Below are 17,997 nucleotides of genomic sequence, written 5' to 3'. Positions count from 1 at the left end.
TGCAAACTCTTAAAACCTTTCAAACTCTTAAGTTCTCAAAACTTCGCAAATCTCCCAACTCTCAAGAAGCTCTTGAGGTGTCACTTGTTTTCATTTTCGTAAGTCTCTATGTTCTTCAAGTTCTTTTCTTCTTGGTCAACCTCCTCAACCTTCTAATCTTCAGTTCCTTTTAAAAAACATTTCCCTTACTTCCCCTTAATTTGCTTAGATGGATAGATTCAAGCACCTCGTAGATTCTCCCGCCGATATGGAGGGCTTCAGGGCTAAATATCACGTTCCACAGGGAGTTGCACTGTGGTATTGTGCTCAAGATCTGGTGCTTTCACATAAAAACGAAGGGGAAGTTGTCTTTCCTATGATTGCCTTCATAGAGGAAGGAATGACATTTCCCATGGGTAGGGTAACCCGAGACTACCTACTCAACCATAGGCTGTGTCCTCACTAGTGCGCGCCCAACCTATTTAGAGTTTTAGGTAGTGTCGATGCTCTTAACCAGCAGATGGGTTTGAGACTCACCTAACATGACATCATCAATATGTATGAGTGTCATTCACTTATTGACTCGAGGTATTACCTAAAGTCCAGCACAACATTATTAAGCTTGTGTCATGTCTTCCCAAGTCTAACAAGGGCATGAAGAATGACTACTTAATCGCCTTTGGGGAGTGGCATAACGGTCTTCACTGCCCAACTCGGGAGGGAGAGCTAGGTGGGGTACCCTAGGGTTAGGTCCCTTGGCATAGGATTTAGTTCTTTTAACTTTGCTACTCTTTCCTTTAATATTTCGTTTTCTTTTGATGATGGGGTTTATTGGTCTGACCACGATTTGCTCATCGATTGTTTTTGTAGATAAAAGGCACGTAGCGTCCCGCCTTAGTTTGGTCAACGTTGCGAACCTTAACAGATTCCTTAGGTCCGAGGTCTTCGTGAGTGAGGACAAGCAGTTGAGAGCGGTCCACCTCATTTTGGACTTTGAACCAATCTCAGACAACTTCTAGGAAGTGGACCACGCGATCAGAGTAGGCAACCCTAGGCTTCGCAGGATAGACATCTCTGTACCTGGGTTCCTTACCCGAGAGGACGTTATGCCCACTGAGCTGTCTCCCATTCTTACTCTCCCTGAGGCAGTGGCTCTGAGGGAAGAAACCGCTTCCTCACGCCTATCACTCGAGGAGGAAATAGATCAATTTCAACTCGAGGAAGAAGAAAAGGTGCGAGCTGATCCCATTAAGATCTCAGATTCTGAGAGTGGGCTTGACAGATCCTCAGCAGCTTGCTCCCCCTAGTTGATAATCATCGAGGTAGATAGTAGCTCCGAGAAGGAAGAAACAATGGCTCTAAATTCGAGAAAAGGCTTGAGGGACCTTATGGCTGGGAGGAATAAAGGGTCATCATCCAAAGAGGCCCCTAAATCCTAGCTACCCCTTACCCTCCCCCTCCCTCACCTTCCCCCACCCCCACGATCGACCTACTCCCCATCCTTAACCTAAAGAAGAAAAGGAATTTGAGGAGGGTGAGGTGGTCCCTTAGAAGGAGGCCAAACAGCAAAAGACAGCCAAGGACAAGCAGGCCTTTTCTATGGACAGTGGGGAGGACCCAAGTATGGCTGAGGTGCGTCAACAACAATGTACTTGGGCTCCTCAGCTAGAGCTAGATGGCATTGTCGTCCTCTGGAACTCCTCCATTAGGGAGTTCCAAAGAGGGCACTCCACCTATGTTGCTGAAACTCTAGAGTAGCCCCTCCTCCTGGCAAAAGACATGGACGTTCTAAGGCACATGAGGCAGCTAAACCTCTTCATGTCTCTAAAGAGAGATCTTGCCATGGTAAGTTTCACCATTATATCTTTTAGCTAAATGCTAAGTTGCCCTTTCCATTCTCTCTTCTTTTTCTTTTTTTACATGGGATTCCTTTGTCATTTTTGTGCAGGCTATCCAGGAGGTTTTTATAGCTGAGGAATGGGTCAAGGATGCCCGGAACGAGGCTAGGGTTGAGGCCAACCTCTGTGCTAAGACTAACAAGACCCTAGGAGCCATGAAGTTAAATCCTAGCTACCCCTTACCCTCCCCCTCCCTCACCTTCCCCCACCCCCACGATCGACCTACTCCCCATCCTTAACCTAAAGAAGAAAAGGAATTTGAGGAGGGTGAGGTGGTCCCTTAGAAGGAGGCCAAACAGCAAAAGACAGCCAAGGACAAGCAGGCCTTTTCTATGGACAGTGGGGAGGACCCAAGTATGGCTGAGGTGCGTCAACAACAATGTACTTGGGCTCCTCAGCTAGAGCTAGATGGCATTGTCGTCCTCTGGAACTCCTCCATTAGGGAGTTCCAAAGAGGGCACTCCACCTATGTTGCTGAAACTCTAGAGTAGCCCCTCCTCCTGGCAAAAGACATGGACGTTCTAAGGCACATGAGGCAGCTAAACCTCTTCATGTCTCTAAAGAGAGATCTTGCCATGGTAAGTTTCACCATTATATCTTTTAGCTAAATGCTAAGTTGCCCTTTCCATTCTCTCTTCTTTTTCTTTTTTTACATGGGATTCCTTTGTCATTTTTGTGCAGGCTATCCAGGAGGTTTTTATAGCTGAGGAATGGGTCAAGGATGCCCGGAACGAGGCTAGGGTTGAGGCCAACCTCTGTGCTAAGACTAACAAGACCCTAGGAGCCATGAAGTAGGAAAATTAGGAATTGGCCACCAAGCTGACCGTTAAGTAGAAGGCGCGGAGGAGCGCTGAGGCTGGTCTAAAGAATGTCTAGGACCAAGCTGAATATCAGCATAAAAAGCTCTATCTTATTGAGATAGAGCTGGCCACAATGAAGCAGCAGGTCTTGGACCTCAAAGCTAAATTGGAGAAAGCCAAAGCCACCACTCGGACAGCCGAGGAAGCTGTAGAGGCCTCAAGGCAAGCATTTTACAACCTCAAGGTAGAAGAAATCGAGATCTGACTGGTTGAGGAACTGGCTGAGGTATGTAGGGATTACTGCAAGGAGACATGGATGGAGGCCCTTAACCATGCAGGGGTCCCTGCTACCTTAGAGTGGAGGCAGGTTGGGAGTGTTTACTACCTTCCCAACATCCGCGAAGTCCTAGCTAACCTCCCACCTCCCTCTGCCATTGCTCCAGAATCCTCTGAGCAGCTCCTGACTGCTAGGCCATTCTTCCCCCTTTCGAGGCTTCCAAAGGATCCAGTCAAGCTGGTGATCAAGGCCAAGGGGCTAAGGTGGCCAAGGATAAGGGCAAGGGCAAGGAGGCCAAGCCCCCCTCAAAGGCCAAGGACGCTGCGAAGGCCAAAGATGCTGCCAAGGCTAAGGATGCTGCAGTCAAAGCAAAGGAGGCCGAGGCCAAATCCAAAGAGGCTGACCTTAAGGCCAAAGATGCTCCTGCCTCTCAGTTAAGTAAGAAAGAAGACCCTCCTCCTCCAGCGAAGGCCTAGCTTTTAGGATTTTATTTCCTTTCTGTCATTTTTGTTTCTTTTTGTAGTTTTCTTTTGTATCTTTTCTTTTTTTTGGTGGCAGTTTGCCATTGTATATAATGAACCTTTCATTTATTTAATAAAAAGGGTTGCACTTTTTACTTTATGAATCTTTCCTTTCTCTATAATAGTTATTTTATAGTTGGTGTAGTTATCATTTTTCCCTCTGATGGGACTTCAAACTGATGATGATGTTGATAGTAGTGACTTATTTCTACTCTGACTTTACCAAAGTTAACAGTAGTGCATTGCTGCTAACTCAGACAAATTAAGAATGTATAAATAATAAAGAAAATGACCATGTACTTAGGCAAATAACCAAGAACATTAACTTACCCAAGGCAAGTGATCCAAGGAGCCACGTATAACCAGGGGTTCGTTTTAACACTTAGAAAAATAAAATAGAAAGTGTTAATTTAACCAAGGCATGTAGTCTGAGGAGCTAGGCATGACCAATGTTTTATTTAACACTTAGATAGATGAACTAAAGTATTAATTTATCTAAAGTATGTGGTCTGAGAGATTAGACATAACTGAGGTTCTATTTAACACTTAGTAAAATGAACTGAAGTATTAATTTACTCGAAATATGTGGTCCGAGAGACCATGCATGGCTAAGGTTCTATTTAACACTTAGTAAAATGAATTAAAGTATTAATTTACCCAAAGTATGTGGTCCGAGAGACCAGGCATGACTAAGATTCTGTTTAATACTTCTTCGAATAACACGTAGCACATAATGTTATTAACAAAAGTATGGTAGAAAAAACTTTCATTAATAATAGTACCTTCACAGATTATTTACATTCCAAGGGCATGAGATAATATATTCATCTAGATCTTCAAGGTAGTATGCACTTATTCCAGCCACTGAGGTGATGCGATATGGCCCTTCCCAGTTGGGCCCTAACTTTCCCCATCTTGAGTTTTTTGCAGTACCTAAAACCTTTCTCAATACCAGGTCTCCAGGTGCTAATAACCCAAGCTTTACGTTGGCATCATACCTTTACTTGAGCTTATGTTGATAATACGCCAATTGGACCATGACATTTTCTCTTCGCTCTTTAATTAAGTTTTAGCTCTTCCCTAACAGCCTATCATTGTTGCTCAGAGTAAAAGAACTCATTCTCAGTGTTGGGAATCCAGTTTCCAGAAGAATGATAGCCTTAGCTCCATAGGTCATTGAAAAGGGTATCTCTCCTATTGATCTACAAGGTGTGGTCCGATATGTCCAAAGGACGTGCAACAGCTCTTCCACCCATTTTCCCTTCGCATCATCCAGCCTTTTCTTGAGTCCATTCACTATGACCTTATTGATAGTTTCGGCTTGTCCATTCCCTTGTAAATAGGCCGGAGTGGAGTATTTATTCGCAATTCCCAGGTCACAACAATACCTCCTAAAGGCCTTACTATCAAACTGAAGGCCGTTGTCTGAGATGAGGGTATAGGGACCCTGAACCGAGTGACAACATTTTTCCAAATAAACTTCTTGGCATCCACATCCCTGATATTTGCCAATAGTTCAGTTTCAACCCACTTGTTAAAGTAATCCGTATCAACTAGCAAATATCTCTTGTTCCCTGCTGCCTTAGGAAAATGACCTACAATGTCCAAGCCTCATTGAGCAAATGGCTAAGGGCTGGACAGAGGATTAAGGACTCCTCCTAGTTGGTGAATGTTTAGTGCAAATATTTGGCATTGATCACACTTTTTCACATACTCTTATGCTTCCTTCTGCATGTTTGGCCACCAGTATCCCTGAGTGACGGCTCTGTGAGACAAAGATTTGCCTCTTGTATGACTTTCACAAATTCCTTTATGTAATTCCTCAAGGAGTAGCTCTAATGTTTCAAGGTGTATGCATAGCAAGTATGACCCAGAAAAAGAGCGCTTGTACAATTTTTGGTCCTCAGATAGCCAAAATTGAGAAGCCTTTCTTCGCACCTTGTTAGTTTCTGATTTCTCCCCAGGCAAGATATCTTTCTTAAGGAATAGCACTATAGGGTCCATCCAACTAGGCCCCATCCTAATCTGATGGATATGGATCGTCTCCCTCTTTACTTCAGTAGGCTTGCACAAGTCTTCAACAAGGATGGCCCGAGGTAAACCCTATGTCGAAGAGGTTGCAAGAATGGCCAAAGAATCAGTATGCGTGTTTCCGCTCCTAGGGATATGTAGCAAGCTGAAAGATTTTAAATCTTGATTGCAAGTGCCTAACTCGATTCAAATATTCTTGCATTCTCACATCCCTAGCCTCTAACTCCCCTTTCATTTGGCCTACGACCAATCTTGAATTCGAGAATATCTCCACTACCTTTCCGCCCATTTTCTGAACTATGGTCATCCCTACCAACAGAGTTTCATACTCAGCCTCGTTGTTCATGGCCGAGAAGCCCAATCTCAAGGATTTCTCAATAGTGATCTTTTTAGGAGACATTAGAACTAGCCCACTCTAGATCCTCTTTGATTTGCTACACAGTCAACATATACCTTCCAAGATAAAGGCTCTTGCAGGGAGACCATGCCAACTAATTTTCCATCCATGCTCTGCCTTTCTACCTCTTCTTCCAATAAGGATTCAGCGAACTCAGCCACCAAATTTGTGAGGACCTGGCCCTTGAGAGAGGTGCAGGGCATATACTTAATGTTAAAAGCCCCTAGGATTATACCCCACTTGGCAATCCTTTCGATGTAATCTGCACTCTGAAATAGAGATCTAAGCAAAAGCTAGGTTAGGACAATAACGGTGTGTGATTGGAAGTAATGAGGGAACTTATGCGTTGCATGCACCACTGCCAAAATGGCCTTCTCCAACGGTAGGTAACGGACTCGGTCTTATGTAGTGATTTGCTCACATAATAAACTAGCCTCTGTACACCATTATCAACCCGTACAAGCACCAGGCTTACCGCATGGGAAGCCACAACAATATAAGCAAACAAAACCTCATCCACCTTAGGCCTAGACATAATGGGTGGTCAAGATAGGTATTCCTTCAGTTGCTGGAAAGCCAGGACACACTCCTTGGTCTATTCAAACCCTTTCCACTTGTTCAACAATTGGAAGAAAGGCCTACACCTATCTGCTAATAGAGAAATGAATTGGTTCAGGGCAGTAGTCATCCCTGTCAACTTCTGGACCTCTTTGGGATTCCAAGGTAGCTGCAAATTGTTAAATGCTTTAATTTGGTCAGGGTTAACTTTAATTCCGTGGTGAGTGACCATGTACCCAAAGAATTTTCCTGAACCAATACCAAAAGAACACTTAGAAGCATTAAGGCGCAGTTTGTGTTTTCTTAATATCTCAAAGATATCGCCGAGGTCATTAATGTGCTCGGACTCTAAATTGCTCTTTACCATCATATCATCTATATAAATCTCAATGTTTTTCCTAGCTGTGGCTCAAATATCCTGGTCATCATCCTCTGATAAGTAGATCCTGCATTCTTTAAATCAAAGGGCATCACCTTGTAGTAGTAATTCCCAATAGGAGTAACAAAGGCTGTCTTCTCTTTATCATCCAAAGCCAAAGGTATCTGGTGGTACCCTTGAAAAGCGTCCAAAAAGCTCATTCGAGAATGGCCCACGGTGGTATCCACCAATTGTTCTATTCGAGGCATAGGGAAAGGATCACTGGGGCAAGCTTTATTCAGATTTGTGAAGTCTACACATACATGCCACTTCTCATTCTTCTTTTTCACTACCACTGTATTGGCTAACCATTCAAGTTAGAACACTTTCTTAATAGGCCTAGCCTGCTTAAGCTTGTTCACTTCCTTTTTGACAGCATCAGAATGCTCTTTAGATAAGCACTGAGGTGGTTGCTTCTTAGGGAGGATAGATGGGTTGATATTTGGATGATGACAAATGAGGTCTGGATCTACCTCAAGAGCTTCATAAGCAATGCAAACACATCAATATTCCTCCTCAGAAACATGATCATCTCTTCCTTCTCTTGAGGTAGCTGAGCTGAAAAAACTTCTTTAGATCACCATCTATCGCAATCTTCTCTAAATTCTCACATTCTGGCCCCTCGGCTATCTCTTCCATGGGTAACATCGGAGTCCTTGATTGCTATAAGCTCTTATCAGCAGAGGCTGAGGACTCCACCATCACCCTCTTAACATCATACCCCCATATCCTAAGGGTGACCACTAAGGCATCATCATGCGACTATATGGTTCCTACCTTGTCCTCCTTAGAGAAACTCATCGCCAGCCAATTTTCCACTCTAGCCCTCTTCGTCTTAGGTCTTGAGTCCTCAGCAGATAGTCAGGCTATAGACATCATCTTGGAGGGGTGAGAGCCGGTTCTCCCCAGGCCACAAAGATGACATTGATGGTGCCTAAAGGAGGCCTTGAAGAAGCATTCCCTTGAGCCCTTGACCCTGCTTGGTCTCCTTGCCCATTGGGCCGATATAAAATATGTTTTAACCTTCCATCTCTGACCAGCTGCTCTAGATGATTCCACAAAGTTCTATAGTTCTCGGTGGTATGTCCTTGTTCCTGGTGGTATTGGCAATGAAGACTTTGGTTGCGCTTCATAGGGTCTCCTCTCATCTTATTTGGCCATTTGAAGTATGGCTCATCCTTGATCTTCTCCAAGACTTGATGTACTGGTTCTCGGAATACCGTGTTAACTATTTGAGGAGCCGTAGGCCCAGATTGCCCAGCAAAATCCCTTCAGAGTTTATTATTGTTGTATCAGTTCGACCTGAAGTCCCTCCTCTCCTGAGGGACAACCTTAGCCTTCCCCTTTCCTTATTGTTGGTCTTCCTCGACCCTCTTGTACTTGTTAATCCGGTCTATGAGCTGGCATACACTGGTAGTAAGTTTCCCAGTCAAAGACTTCCTCAAACCATACTCGGCAGGTAAGCCGACCTTGAAAGTTCTGATGACCACATTGTCAAAGTCACCATCTATCTTGTTGAACATCTCCCAATATCTGTCTTAGTATGTTTTCAGGGTCTCTCTTTCTCGCATGGCCATAGAAAATAGGGAATCTAAGGCCCGAGGAACCCTGCTGCATGTAATAAAGTGAGATAAAAAAGCCTGAGTGAGTTCCTTAAAGGAATTAATGGAACTTACTCCTAAGCCATCAAACCACCTCATGGCCACGGGAACACCTTGCACATCAGGGCTTCATTCTTGGAGTGCACATGAAGGAAATAAGTATGTATGCAGTGAAAAATTAACGGATCTACTTCATTCTCAATCTATAACATGCACTATGTAAATTTCAAAATTCAAGTATAAGAGAGCATACCTTGGTGCGGTGAAATTCAAAACAAAGATCGAAGCACTTGGGAATACTTTTAATCTTCACTCCAATTCCACTTGATACCCAAGATGTGTAGTCTCTCAATCAGTTTCCAATGAGAGAATAATGAGTGTCCAACCCTCACATACGAACCATTTCATTCCTTATGAGAACTCTCATGAAAAAGCCTTAATGAAATTCTGTATGTTACTCTCCTTATATACAACTGATTATCTAATTGGGCTAGCCTTTTGGGCCATTCCAATTGGGCTCTAGTATGTGGCTTGGAGTGAGACCAAAAGGGACCAACAAGACTCTAGCTTCAATGGGCCTCGGGCTTTTCTGTCAACTCTTGACAAGTTTAAAGTTACCATTAACTATATTTAATACCACTAAATAAATATAGTTGCACTCTAGGCTTTATCTATAAATTATATCCTATGACTTTATTATATATGCAACTCCTTCATTAAAATATTCATAGTAATACAAAGTCATGAATGTTAACTGCCACTTTGTAGATTACTACATCTTAATCCTTGAGTACTTGGTTTAATCATTTATGTTATTCAATATATATTTATGAAATCAAATTCCATAAATATATACTTTAGTAATTCCTTACTAAAGTGGTTGGGCCCAACACTCTGAATAACCAAACCCATTAAACTTATCTCAAGGGAATATTTTATCTCCGTTAAGAGACTATGAATTTCATCTTGAGAATATATGTTCCATCAACATTAAATGCGGTTGCCTAACATACTGAGATTTTGACCGTTACCTATAGATATTACTCCTGATATATCAAGACAACCTACATTTCATGATCAGGTCTATTATTCTCTCAGGATTTAGAGTTAATGTAAATAGAAGTCGTGAGATTTATTATTCATTTGACAGTCACTAGGAGAATAATAAATCTCACAGCGGTCTAGTTCAATATGTCTTAACTCTTAAAACATATCAATATATCAACTAGAAGTCTCCACTTCCATGATCAAGATAAATCATCGTAGTTGATATGTTATAGTCTTCGCAAATGAAACGCCCAATTTCATCATCGACTACAAACTAAAATTCTGAGTTTACAAAGAAATTTGATTTATATCTTCTGTGACTTTTCACATAAATCACATAATATGCATCTCATGGACTAAGATAATGTCTCATTAGTTCATAAATAGGTAGTCTCATATAATTAAACAACTTAATTATTCATGACATGCAAACCAATTGGATTTTAGGGCATAAACCCCAATAGCACAGCCATCCTCTAGTTGAAGTGGCTCACATGTCCACAGGGTCTGTTCGACCATTGTACATGGTGAATGTTGGCTGAGTGAACTGTCGAGGAAGTCTCCCTTCTTCAATTCTACGCGTGAAAGGTGACCTGGAAATTTGGTTGAGCGCTTTGCTTATTGCGCCATTTCCCAAGCCTTTGGAAGACGAGTTCCTGCTTCTGTACTCATGGTGATAGTCCTTATCATACGAGAAAGACTCACTAGATGGAGTCCTTGATCTAGGTCTATAACTACCATCCTCCTCATTGTCAAAAGAGAAGTCAGAATTGGAGTGAGTTCGCCTTTGCCGTTCATGGTGCAACTTTCTTTTTAGATGATCAATCTCTAGTTGCAAGGCTCTAGTATCCTACTCATGAGAAAGGTGGCTCCCATTTCGAGACTAGCTCCTGCTAGCATGAGTGGTATGCACACTAACCTCTCGGTCCCTCCTTCGCTCAAGATTGACAAAATGATCTTCGCGTTAGGACCCCATAGATTCTTCCAAATTTGGACCTGAACCTACCATAATTGGACGTCAAACTCACTAAAATACAAGAATTTTCCCACAGATGACGCCAATTGTAAGGGCACAGTTTGAGTCCTAAGTCCAAAAAGTAAGTGAATTTAGACTCAATGAGCCCAATACAATGAATTTGTAGAGAGTGGGTTGAAAAACTGGGTTACAATGAGTTGGGTGACAGTTATAATGGATCCAGATGACAATAAAGTAAAAGTGGACTAGTTTTATCTAAGGAAAATTATCCTCAGTATAGTCTGAGGAGATCAATTCTTGTATATATTACTTGAAGTTGGTTACAAATATAGTTCTAATTACTATAGTATCTCTTTCTTTATTCTCCGATTCCTTTCTCTTAGGGTCTTCCTTCTAATTTATACTATTTCTCCCTTTTCATCTCTACCTTCCATGTGGACTGTAGATTGCTTGTGTTGATCCTTGTCCCATTAACACCCTCCTGAAGTCTTTGGGGATAACTGTAAGGCTGAAAAGCACTGTTCAGATATCACATCCTCATTAATGCGGCTAAAGAGTCAGCTATAAGGCATTCAATGCGGTGGTAGTAGCTTTCTCTTAAATTTTTCTTAGCTCCCATCTCTCTTGTACATTCATAATGCATGTTCTTATCAATAGAACTTCCTAGAACGTCATCTTAGATGATAAGACACGTATTTTGATCTTTGTTTCGTTTAGCCGAGGGGATATCCCTCCTCGACCTACCTTCCCCAACCCTCTCATTTGTAGCTTACTCATGGAGCTCTAAGTCTTACATCTTCAATACTGTTTATATGTCCTTGGACCACTCAACATCCTCAGCCAAGGCCCAGGACCCAATATATATACTTTTGGGCCCCTTATCCTTACATTAGCTATTTGGAACAAATCATGACAAGCTGTGAGAAGTATCTTGGTTTACCAATGGTGGGAGGGAAGTCCAAGGTTAACACTTTCAGGGAGGTACAGGAGCGAGTAACAAAAGAAGTGATGGGATGGAAGGAAAAAAAATATCTCCAAAGCCGATAGGGAGGTCCTAATCAAGACAGTGGCACAAGCTATCCCAACTTACTCCATGAGCACGTTCAAAATCCCAAAAAGGATTTGTGATGACATTAACTTGGTATTAGCAAAATATTGGTGGGGCCAAACCCGAGATGAGAAAAAAGTTCACTGGATCAAATGGGGTAAATTGTGCACAACGAAAGATAGAGGTGGAATGTGGTTTAGAGATATTCATGCCTTCAACCTTGCTATGCTAAACAAACAAGCATGGCGGTTGATCCAAAGAGGCTACTCATTACTTTTCAGAGTTTACAAGGCTCACTATATTCCTACTTACTGTTTCATGGAAGCTGCCCTGGGCTCCAACCCATCATATGTATGGCGAGTTTGCTAGAAGCCAGGGAATTGATTAGAGAAGCTACAGTTTGGAAGGTGGGTGATGGGAGAAGTATCAAACTGGAGGACCACAGATGGCTACACCACCCCCCCCCCCCCAAAAACAAACAAACAAACAAAAAAACAAACAAACAAACAAACAAACAAACAAACAAAAAAAAAAATAAACAAACTTCCACCAATGCACCAGAAAAATATATATAAATTCATATCCTCGACGTCTAAGCCATTAATCACTATCCGCCAAGCTACAAAGAACGCTTGGGGAGTGTCGATAGATGGTACTTAGGCATCCAACGAAGAAACCTTGGAAATACATCAGCAACATCTTCCAAAAGTTGTGGACCAACCCCGAAATATTCGTACATCCAAACTTGCAAACAAAAAAAATCAACAAATGTCAACAACAACGCAAAATAACCTTTGCAAAATATGCCTGACCAAGAATTTAATTTACCTACCAAACAAATGGTACACCTCCTAAGCTCAAAAGACTACGCCTGGATAGCTAAGTCATAAAGTGTAGGAGGGTAGCATAAGCCATGCCTCCCCAATCATAATCTTTGATTCGATTGATGTCCTTCAAGCTCCACAAATAACATAAACTCACTATGCTCCCCAAGTCGGGACACAAGAGGGTCCCAATGAAAAGAGCATAAACATTCGAGTGTCAGTTANCTATTGGATAAAAATTATCTACCAATGTACAAATATCACTGACTTGAAAAGATTCATATGCCTCTCAAGGGTCTAGAGCTGAGCTAAGCATAAGTAACTCCATGTCATGCTCACTAAACCGATGATTTAGTTCCTGTAATTGAGAATCTATTCCTGCATTAAAAATATCTACTTTATAATAATACTTATTTCTAAAGTCCTCTTGTTGACGACTAGATCAACCAAATCTTGCAACATAACGAGAATTCATATCAGGGACATCTAAACCACGTTCCTTACAAAATGATATCACAGTAGCTAGTAAGTCATCCCATTTCTCATCTCTAAATTGTTGAATAAGTTTTTTAGTGGATAAAACTAAATGCATAGCATTTAAAATGTCTTGCGATTGGTTTTGTAAAGTTTGACAAAGTTTATCTGCGATCCCCAAAGTTTCATTAACAAAATGCAAGATGAAGACAAATTCAAATGAAATTAATACCTCATAAGCGGACTCTGCTTCTACTTTTTGTGAAGAATTTCCTTCATCCATAATTTTCAATAGAACTTCACATGTTGGACTAAACAACATTATCAAGTTAGAAACCGATTTATAATGCGAACCCCAACGAGTATCTCTAGGTCGTTGTAAAGTGACCATCTGATCAAGTCCTTTCCTCGTCTCAAGCTCTTCAATATCAATCAAATATGCAATATCAGAAGCTCTAGCAATTTTTAATTGCTCAATACATTTGCATGAAGCACGAATATTATTGCTAACCAAAATCAATTTAGTGAAAAATCTATTAAGAGGGACAACTGCTTTTGATGCTCCTACTAATGCCAATTGTAAGCGATGTGCAAAACAATGAATGTAGTAAGCATATGAACAATCATTCAAAATCAAAGCTTGTAATCCATTCCACTTACCCCGCATGTTGCTTGCACCATCATATCTTTGCCCCCAAATGTTTTGGATATCTAAGCAACAATTAGAGAACAAATCATATATCTCCTTTTTAAGGGTTACTACTGCAATGTCAACAACATGAATAATCCTATAAAATCGTTCTCGCACAAAGCCATTTGTATCAACATATCTTAAAACCACAACCATTTGCTCTTTTATGGACTCATCACGAGCTTCATCAACCAATATGCAAAACTTTGCATCACCAATTTCTTCCCTAATTGCCTTCTTCACTTTGGTTGAAATAACATGTAGAATTTCTTTTTGAATGTGAGGTGATGTGTAGGTGGCATTTTTTGGAGCTTTTGCCATTATTTCAACAATATTATTATTATAGCTCACCATCAAATCCAATGTCGTAAGAAAGTTTCCCCGATTGGTTGAGGTAGAGCTTTCATCTCGACCTCTAAAAGCAATAGCTTGCAAGGCAAGATGTCGAACAACATCAATTGAAGCCTTCAATCGTACTTGATTATTTGCAATTTGTTTAGAAGTGAAATTGCTCACTACCCTGTCTATGTGTTGAGACTAGTTCATCAAATCTAGACACGCTTTATGGGCAATTCTATAAGTGGAGTTAAGATCTTTCCCATATGAAGACTAAAAGAACAACTTTCACCATTTCTAACTTTCTTCCAACTCTTAAATCTGTTAACTGTGAATGCATTTTGTCCGTCATGCCCAGTTGGCTTATGAAAGAGAAAGCATGGTAGACAAAAAGCGGCATCTTTTTTAGGCGAATATTTAAGTCATGACTTAAAGTGATCATCTTCATACCAAGAACCTTGAAAGTTTTGACCCTTCTCAGATTTTTTAAATTTTTTAAAACGAGGCTGGTATGGACCCAACTTAATGTAACGTCGCCGGATCTCATCTCGTTGATTAACATGATAAGTATATATTTGTCTACGCAATCTAGGATCAAGTTCTAATTGCAACGAACTCATATCAACCTTTTGAAATTTTGTTTGAGAATTTTGCTCAATAGGGACATCAAGATTTTCCTTAACAAGTTCATCAAGATTTTCCTCAATTGGGATATCGAGATTTTCCTCAATTGGAACATCAGGATTTTCCTCAACATTAGTGGTTAGCAATGTTACACCACTAGTATTAGCTTCTAAATCATTTGAAACTTTTCTTTTGAAAAAATCAAATATGGTAGTTGACTTTTTCATAATCTACAAATAAAATATAATTTGAAATTATTATGTTATTATATGGTCAATAATCTACAATCATTACACACAATAGACAAATACTATGCACACAAACATTTAACAACTAACCAATAAATTTCAAAGTTACAAATAATCTCTTTAATTATTTATCCAACTTTAATGTTTTAAAAGACACTAACTAATAGACAAAAACACTAAAGACAAAACAAACAAAAAAATCACAAAATATCACAGCCTATTCACTATTGCTAAAGACAAAACTACCCAAAAAAAAAAAAATTACAAAACATCAAATGCAATAAGTGTTGACTGTTGCGTGTGGTGTTGTGTTTGTCCTTTTTCATTTATAAAAGAATGCTAAAGACAAGTCTTGGATCAGAATTTTACCTTTCTTTTATCTCTTTCTTTCTAGTATATTTTGTATTTAAGTCTCAGACTCTCAGGTCTCTCCGTCCCAGCCACAGCGTCCCTAACTGCCACTGCCATTGGCTTTGCTTCTTCAATTCTTCTGCCGCTGGCTGGCTGTCGAATTCCTCACTGTGTTCAGCTGTAAGTTAGGTTTTTTTTCTTTTTTTCTTTTTTTTGAATGGCTTAGAAATCCCCTTCTTTTTTTCCCTTTTATTATATGTGTGAGGTAAGTTGGGTGTTTCCTACTCCTAGGCTAGGTAGTTATCTAATTAGAATCGGCTTTATTTATTTATTTATTTTTTTTTGGTGTTGTTTAGGCTTATTTTTTGTTGTTGGACTAAATTTTTTTTTATAGCATTTAAAAATATCAATAATATTGTTAAGGGGACAAAGTGTAATTTTATTGAAACAAATTGCTAAAAATAATATATTATGTATATACTAAATTTTTTTTTTGAAAATTTGTCGGGGGGTGGGGGGGGGGGGGGGACTGCCCCTTGGTCCAAGAATAGCTCTGTCTCTGCTGTAGCCCACACCTCCAGTTCTTTGGTCGAGAGCATAGCCATCAATCCTCACACGAGTACATAGAAGTCCTCCGCTCCTTAGCTACGCTTCTGTAATTTGCCTGCCACCAACGCCCACACATTCCTAGCCATAGGACAGCTCCAAAGTGCATAGGCCACCATCTCATCTTGTTGCTGGCATATTCCACAGGCTGGGTCCAATGGTACCTTTCTACGACAGAGATTTATGCAAGTAGGGAGTATATCAAAGCATGCCTGCCAAACAAAATTTCGTACCTTAGGGGATATGTGTAGCTGCCATATACGAATTCCACAGCTTCCTATCCTCCCGAGCTGATGAATGCTCCCCTTGTTCCTGTTATTTTTTACAGACCGCGACTTTGTAAGCTGTTTTAACCAAGAAAATTCATTTCTTATTTTCCTTCCAGAGTAGTTCATCCTTGGAGTGTGTGTCCCTAAGATTGATCTGTTGAATATTCGCCATAGTAAAGTGCATGAAGTTCATATGAAGGACATGTGTGTGCCACTGCTTTGTGCATAGGTCGAAAAGGTCGCTCACCCTTAAATCCATATTTGCATTGGGTTGGAATTTATTTTTTTTTTTTTTTTTTTTTTTTTTTTTTTTTTTTTTTTTTTTTTCATGTGGGTATATCTTCTCTTTTCATTTTGGACTCCCTGTGATGTTTAGATGGCATTGGACCCTTGGATTGGATGCGAGGATTATGTTGAATGTGCATAGGCTCATGAGTTGAATGAGCATCAGGTCTTGTTTGAATGTGGCCATGGTAGATATTGGTATCTCAAAGATCGGGTGCTTCCCCAAGTTCACCATGTATACCCTCCTGAAGTGATCCCTCCTCATCCTTGTCCTCCAATCCAGTTGGCCCAACTTTTAACTAATAAAGAAATAGCTCATGCAAGAGTTGGCCGCACCATTTCTGGGATATCGGGGGACTATCTTGAGTTCGTAAAGGCTCATTTGCAGGGTCATTTAGCTGATGCCTCAGGAGCATCAGTGAGCTTCTTCTCTTTGCAAATTAATTTGCATCATAGTCTGCATCATCATTGCCATTTTGTCATTTGTGAAAGTGTTTGAATGTTGCATCTTTAGGCTTTGTCTCATGGTGCTGGGAGTCCTCCTCCTAACAATGTTGGTGGTCCTCATGCTTCTTTTGTAGAGACATATCCCAATTTTTTGGAATGGTGGTATGAGATAATGAATCTTGATGGGTCTTACAACTTTGTGGATCTTGAGAGGCCGAAATATACTCCGAATGTTCCTTGGAATGGCCCAGTATGTTTCTAAACCTTTGGCCTTTTATCTCATGCTCTTTATATGTTTGGCTATCTCTGAATTTGAGGCCTTATGCTCCAGGTTGGCGTTGATCTCGTGGAGGAAAGCATGCAGATGATTGGAGGCTTGCAGTGGGTTGCACATACCCAATCCTCTCAATATGTGCTCATTTAAGTGAACAGGGTAAGAGATGATATTCTCCTATTGACTTTTGCTTGAGATTCATAGCAATGGACTTAATACCTGCCTTTGATGAGTTCCTCTTAGAATAACTGGATGGTAAGTGCTGAGGCTAACACACAAGATTTTGAAGAAAGAATCAGGAACCTTGAATTTCAAGATAGGTGGCAAGAACCTTAATTTTATACCTATCAAGAGCAACAAGGGAACACAAAGGGGGGTTCTTCTAGAGGTGGGCCTAAAAGATCTTCCCACTAGCGGACTCGAAGTCCAGCTGATACATGACTTACATTTTTATTTGTCCAATTTTGACATGATTATTCTCACCTAAATGAGGCATAGCCAAATGACCTTAGTTTGGAAATTTATGCATGGTGATTTTTTGTTTTTGTTTTTGTTGTTTTTGTTTTTGTTTTTGTTTTGTTTTGTTTTGTTTTTTTAAGTTTCTTTTAAAAAGAGATGATTGATTTTGGTTTTCTAGAAAAGAGGGATGAGGCATGGCCGAATGCCTCTAGTTTGGAAGATGGATGCATGATTTTGAGAAATCTTGATTTGGTTGATGTAGGGATTGGGTTTAAGCACTTCTACTATTGAAAGAGTGGACTCAAGCCCAGTTAGCCCAGTAAAATGAATTTGTAGAGAGTGGGTTTACGAGGGCAATAGTTTGGCCGTCGTGTTTGTTAGGTCACAATCTGAATGACCCCTTGTGATTAACCCTAATTAATTAATTAATTAGCCAAGTTATTAATTAATCAATTTAACATGCAAATACGTGGAAGCACAAACAAATCACCAAATACTAATTATGCAGCGGAAAAATAAATGACACGGTGATTTGTTTACGAATGGGGAAAACCCTAA

The 17,997-nt window shown here is 40.4% G+C and overlaps 2 protein-coding genes across 2 annotated transcripts; one reads left to right on the top strand and one right to left on the bottom strand.

Moving 5' to 3' along the window:
- The first annotated feature begins 2,810 nt into the window (after positions 1-2,810).
- On the top strand, positions 2,811-3,430 carry LOC112012826 (uncharacterized). Its single transcript, XM_024045202.1, has 2 exons — positions 2,811-2,921; positions 3,149-3,430. Exons 1-2 carry the CDS (start codon positions 2,811-2,813, stop codon positions 3,428-3,430), a joined length of 393 nt encoding a protein of 130 aa, XP_023900970.1.
- A 4,324-nt stretch (positions 3,431-7,754) lies between these two features.
- LOC136064301 (uncharacterized) lies at positions 7,755-8,402 on the bottom strand. The gene is made up of 2 exons (XM_065765877.1): positions 8,260-8,402; positions 7,755-8,148 (listed from the first exon to the last, which is right to left on the bottom strand). Exons 1-2 carry the CDS (start codon positions 8,400-8,402, stop codon positions 7,755-7,757), a joined length of 537 nt encoding a protein of 178 aa, XP_065621949.1.
- Positions 8,403-17,997: the final 9,595 nt, after the last annotated feature.

This window comes from Quercus suber, unplaced genomic scaffold, assembly GCF_002906115.3.
Source record: "Quercus suber isolate HL8 unplaced genomic scaffold, Cork oak 2.0 scaffold_660, whole genome shotgun sequence".
Taxonomy (NCBI): Eukaryota; Viridiplantae; Streptophyta; class Magnoliopsida; order Fagales; family Fagaceae; genus Quercus; species Quercus suber.
This window is presented reverse-complemented; position numbering and strand designations above follow the sequence as displayed.

Excerpts from the sequence above, each read along its gene's own strand:
- LOC112012826 (XM_024045202.1), top strand. The coding sequence starts at position 2,811 with ATGAAGCAGCAGGTCTTGGACCTCAAAGCTAAATTGGAGAAAGCCAAA. Across the intron at positions 2,922-3,148 it reads AAGCATTTTACAACCTCAAG|GCCATTCTTCCCCCTTTCGA; the intron begins GTAGAAGAAATC and ends CCTGACTGCTAG.
- LOC136064301 (XM_065765877.1), bottom strand. The coding sequence starts at position 8,402 with ATGTTCAACAAGATAGATGGTGACTTTGACAATGTGGTCATCAGAACT. Across the intron at positions 8,149-8,259 it reads CTCATAGACCGGATTAACAA|GGATTTTGCTGGGCAATCTG; the intron begins GTACAAGAGGGT and ends TAAACTCTGAAG.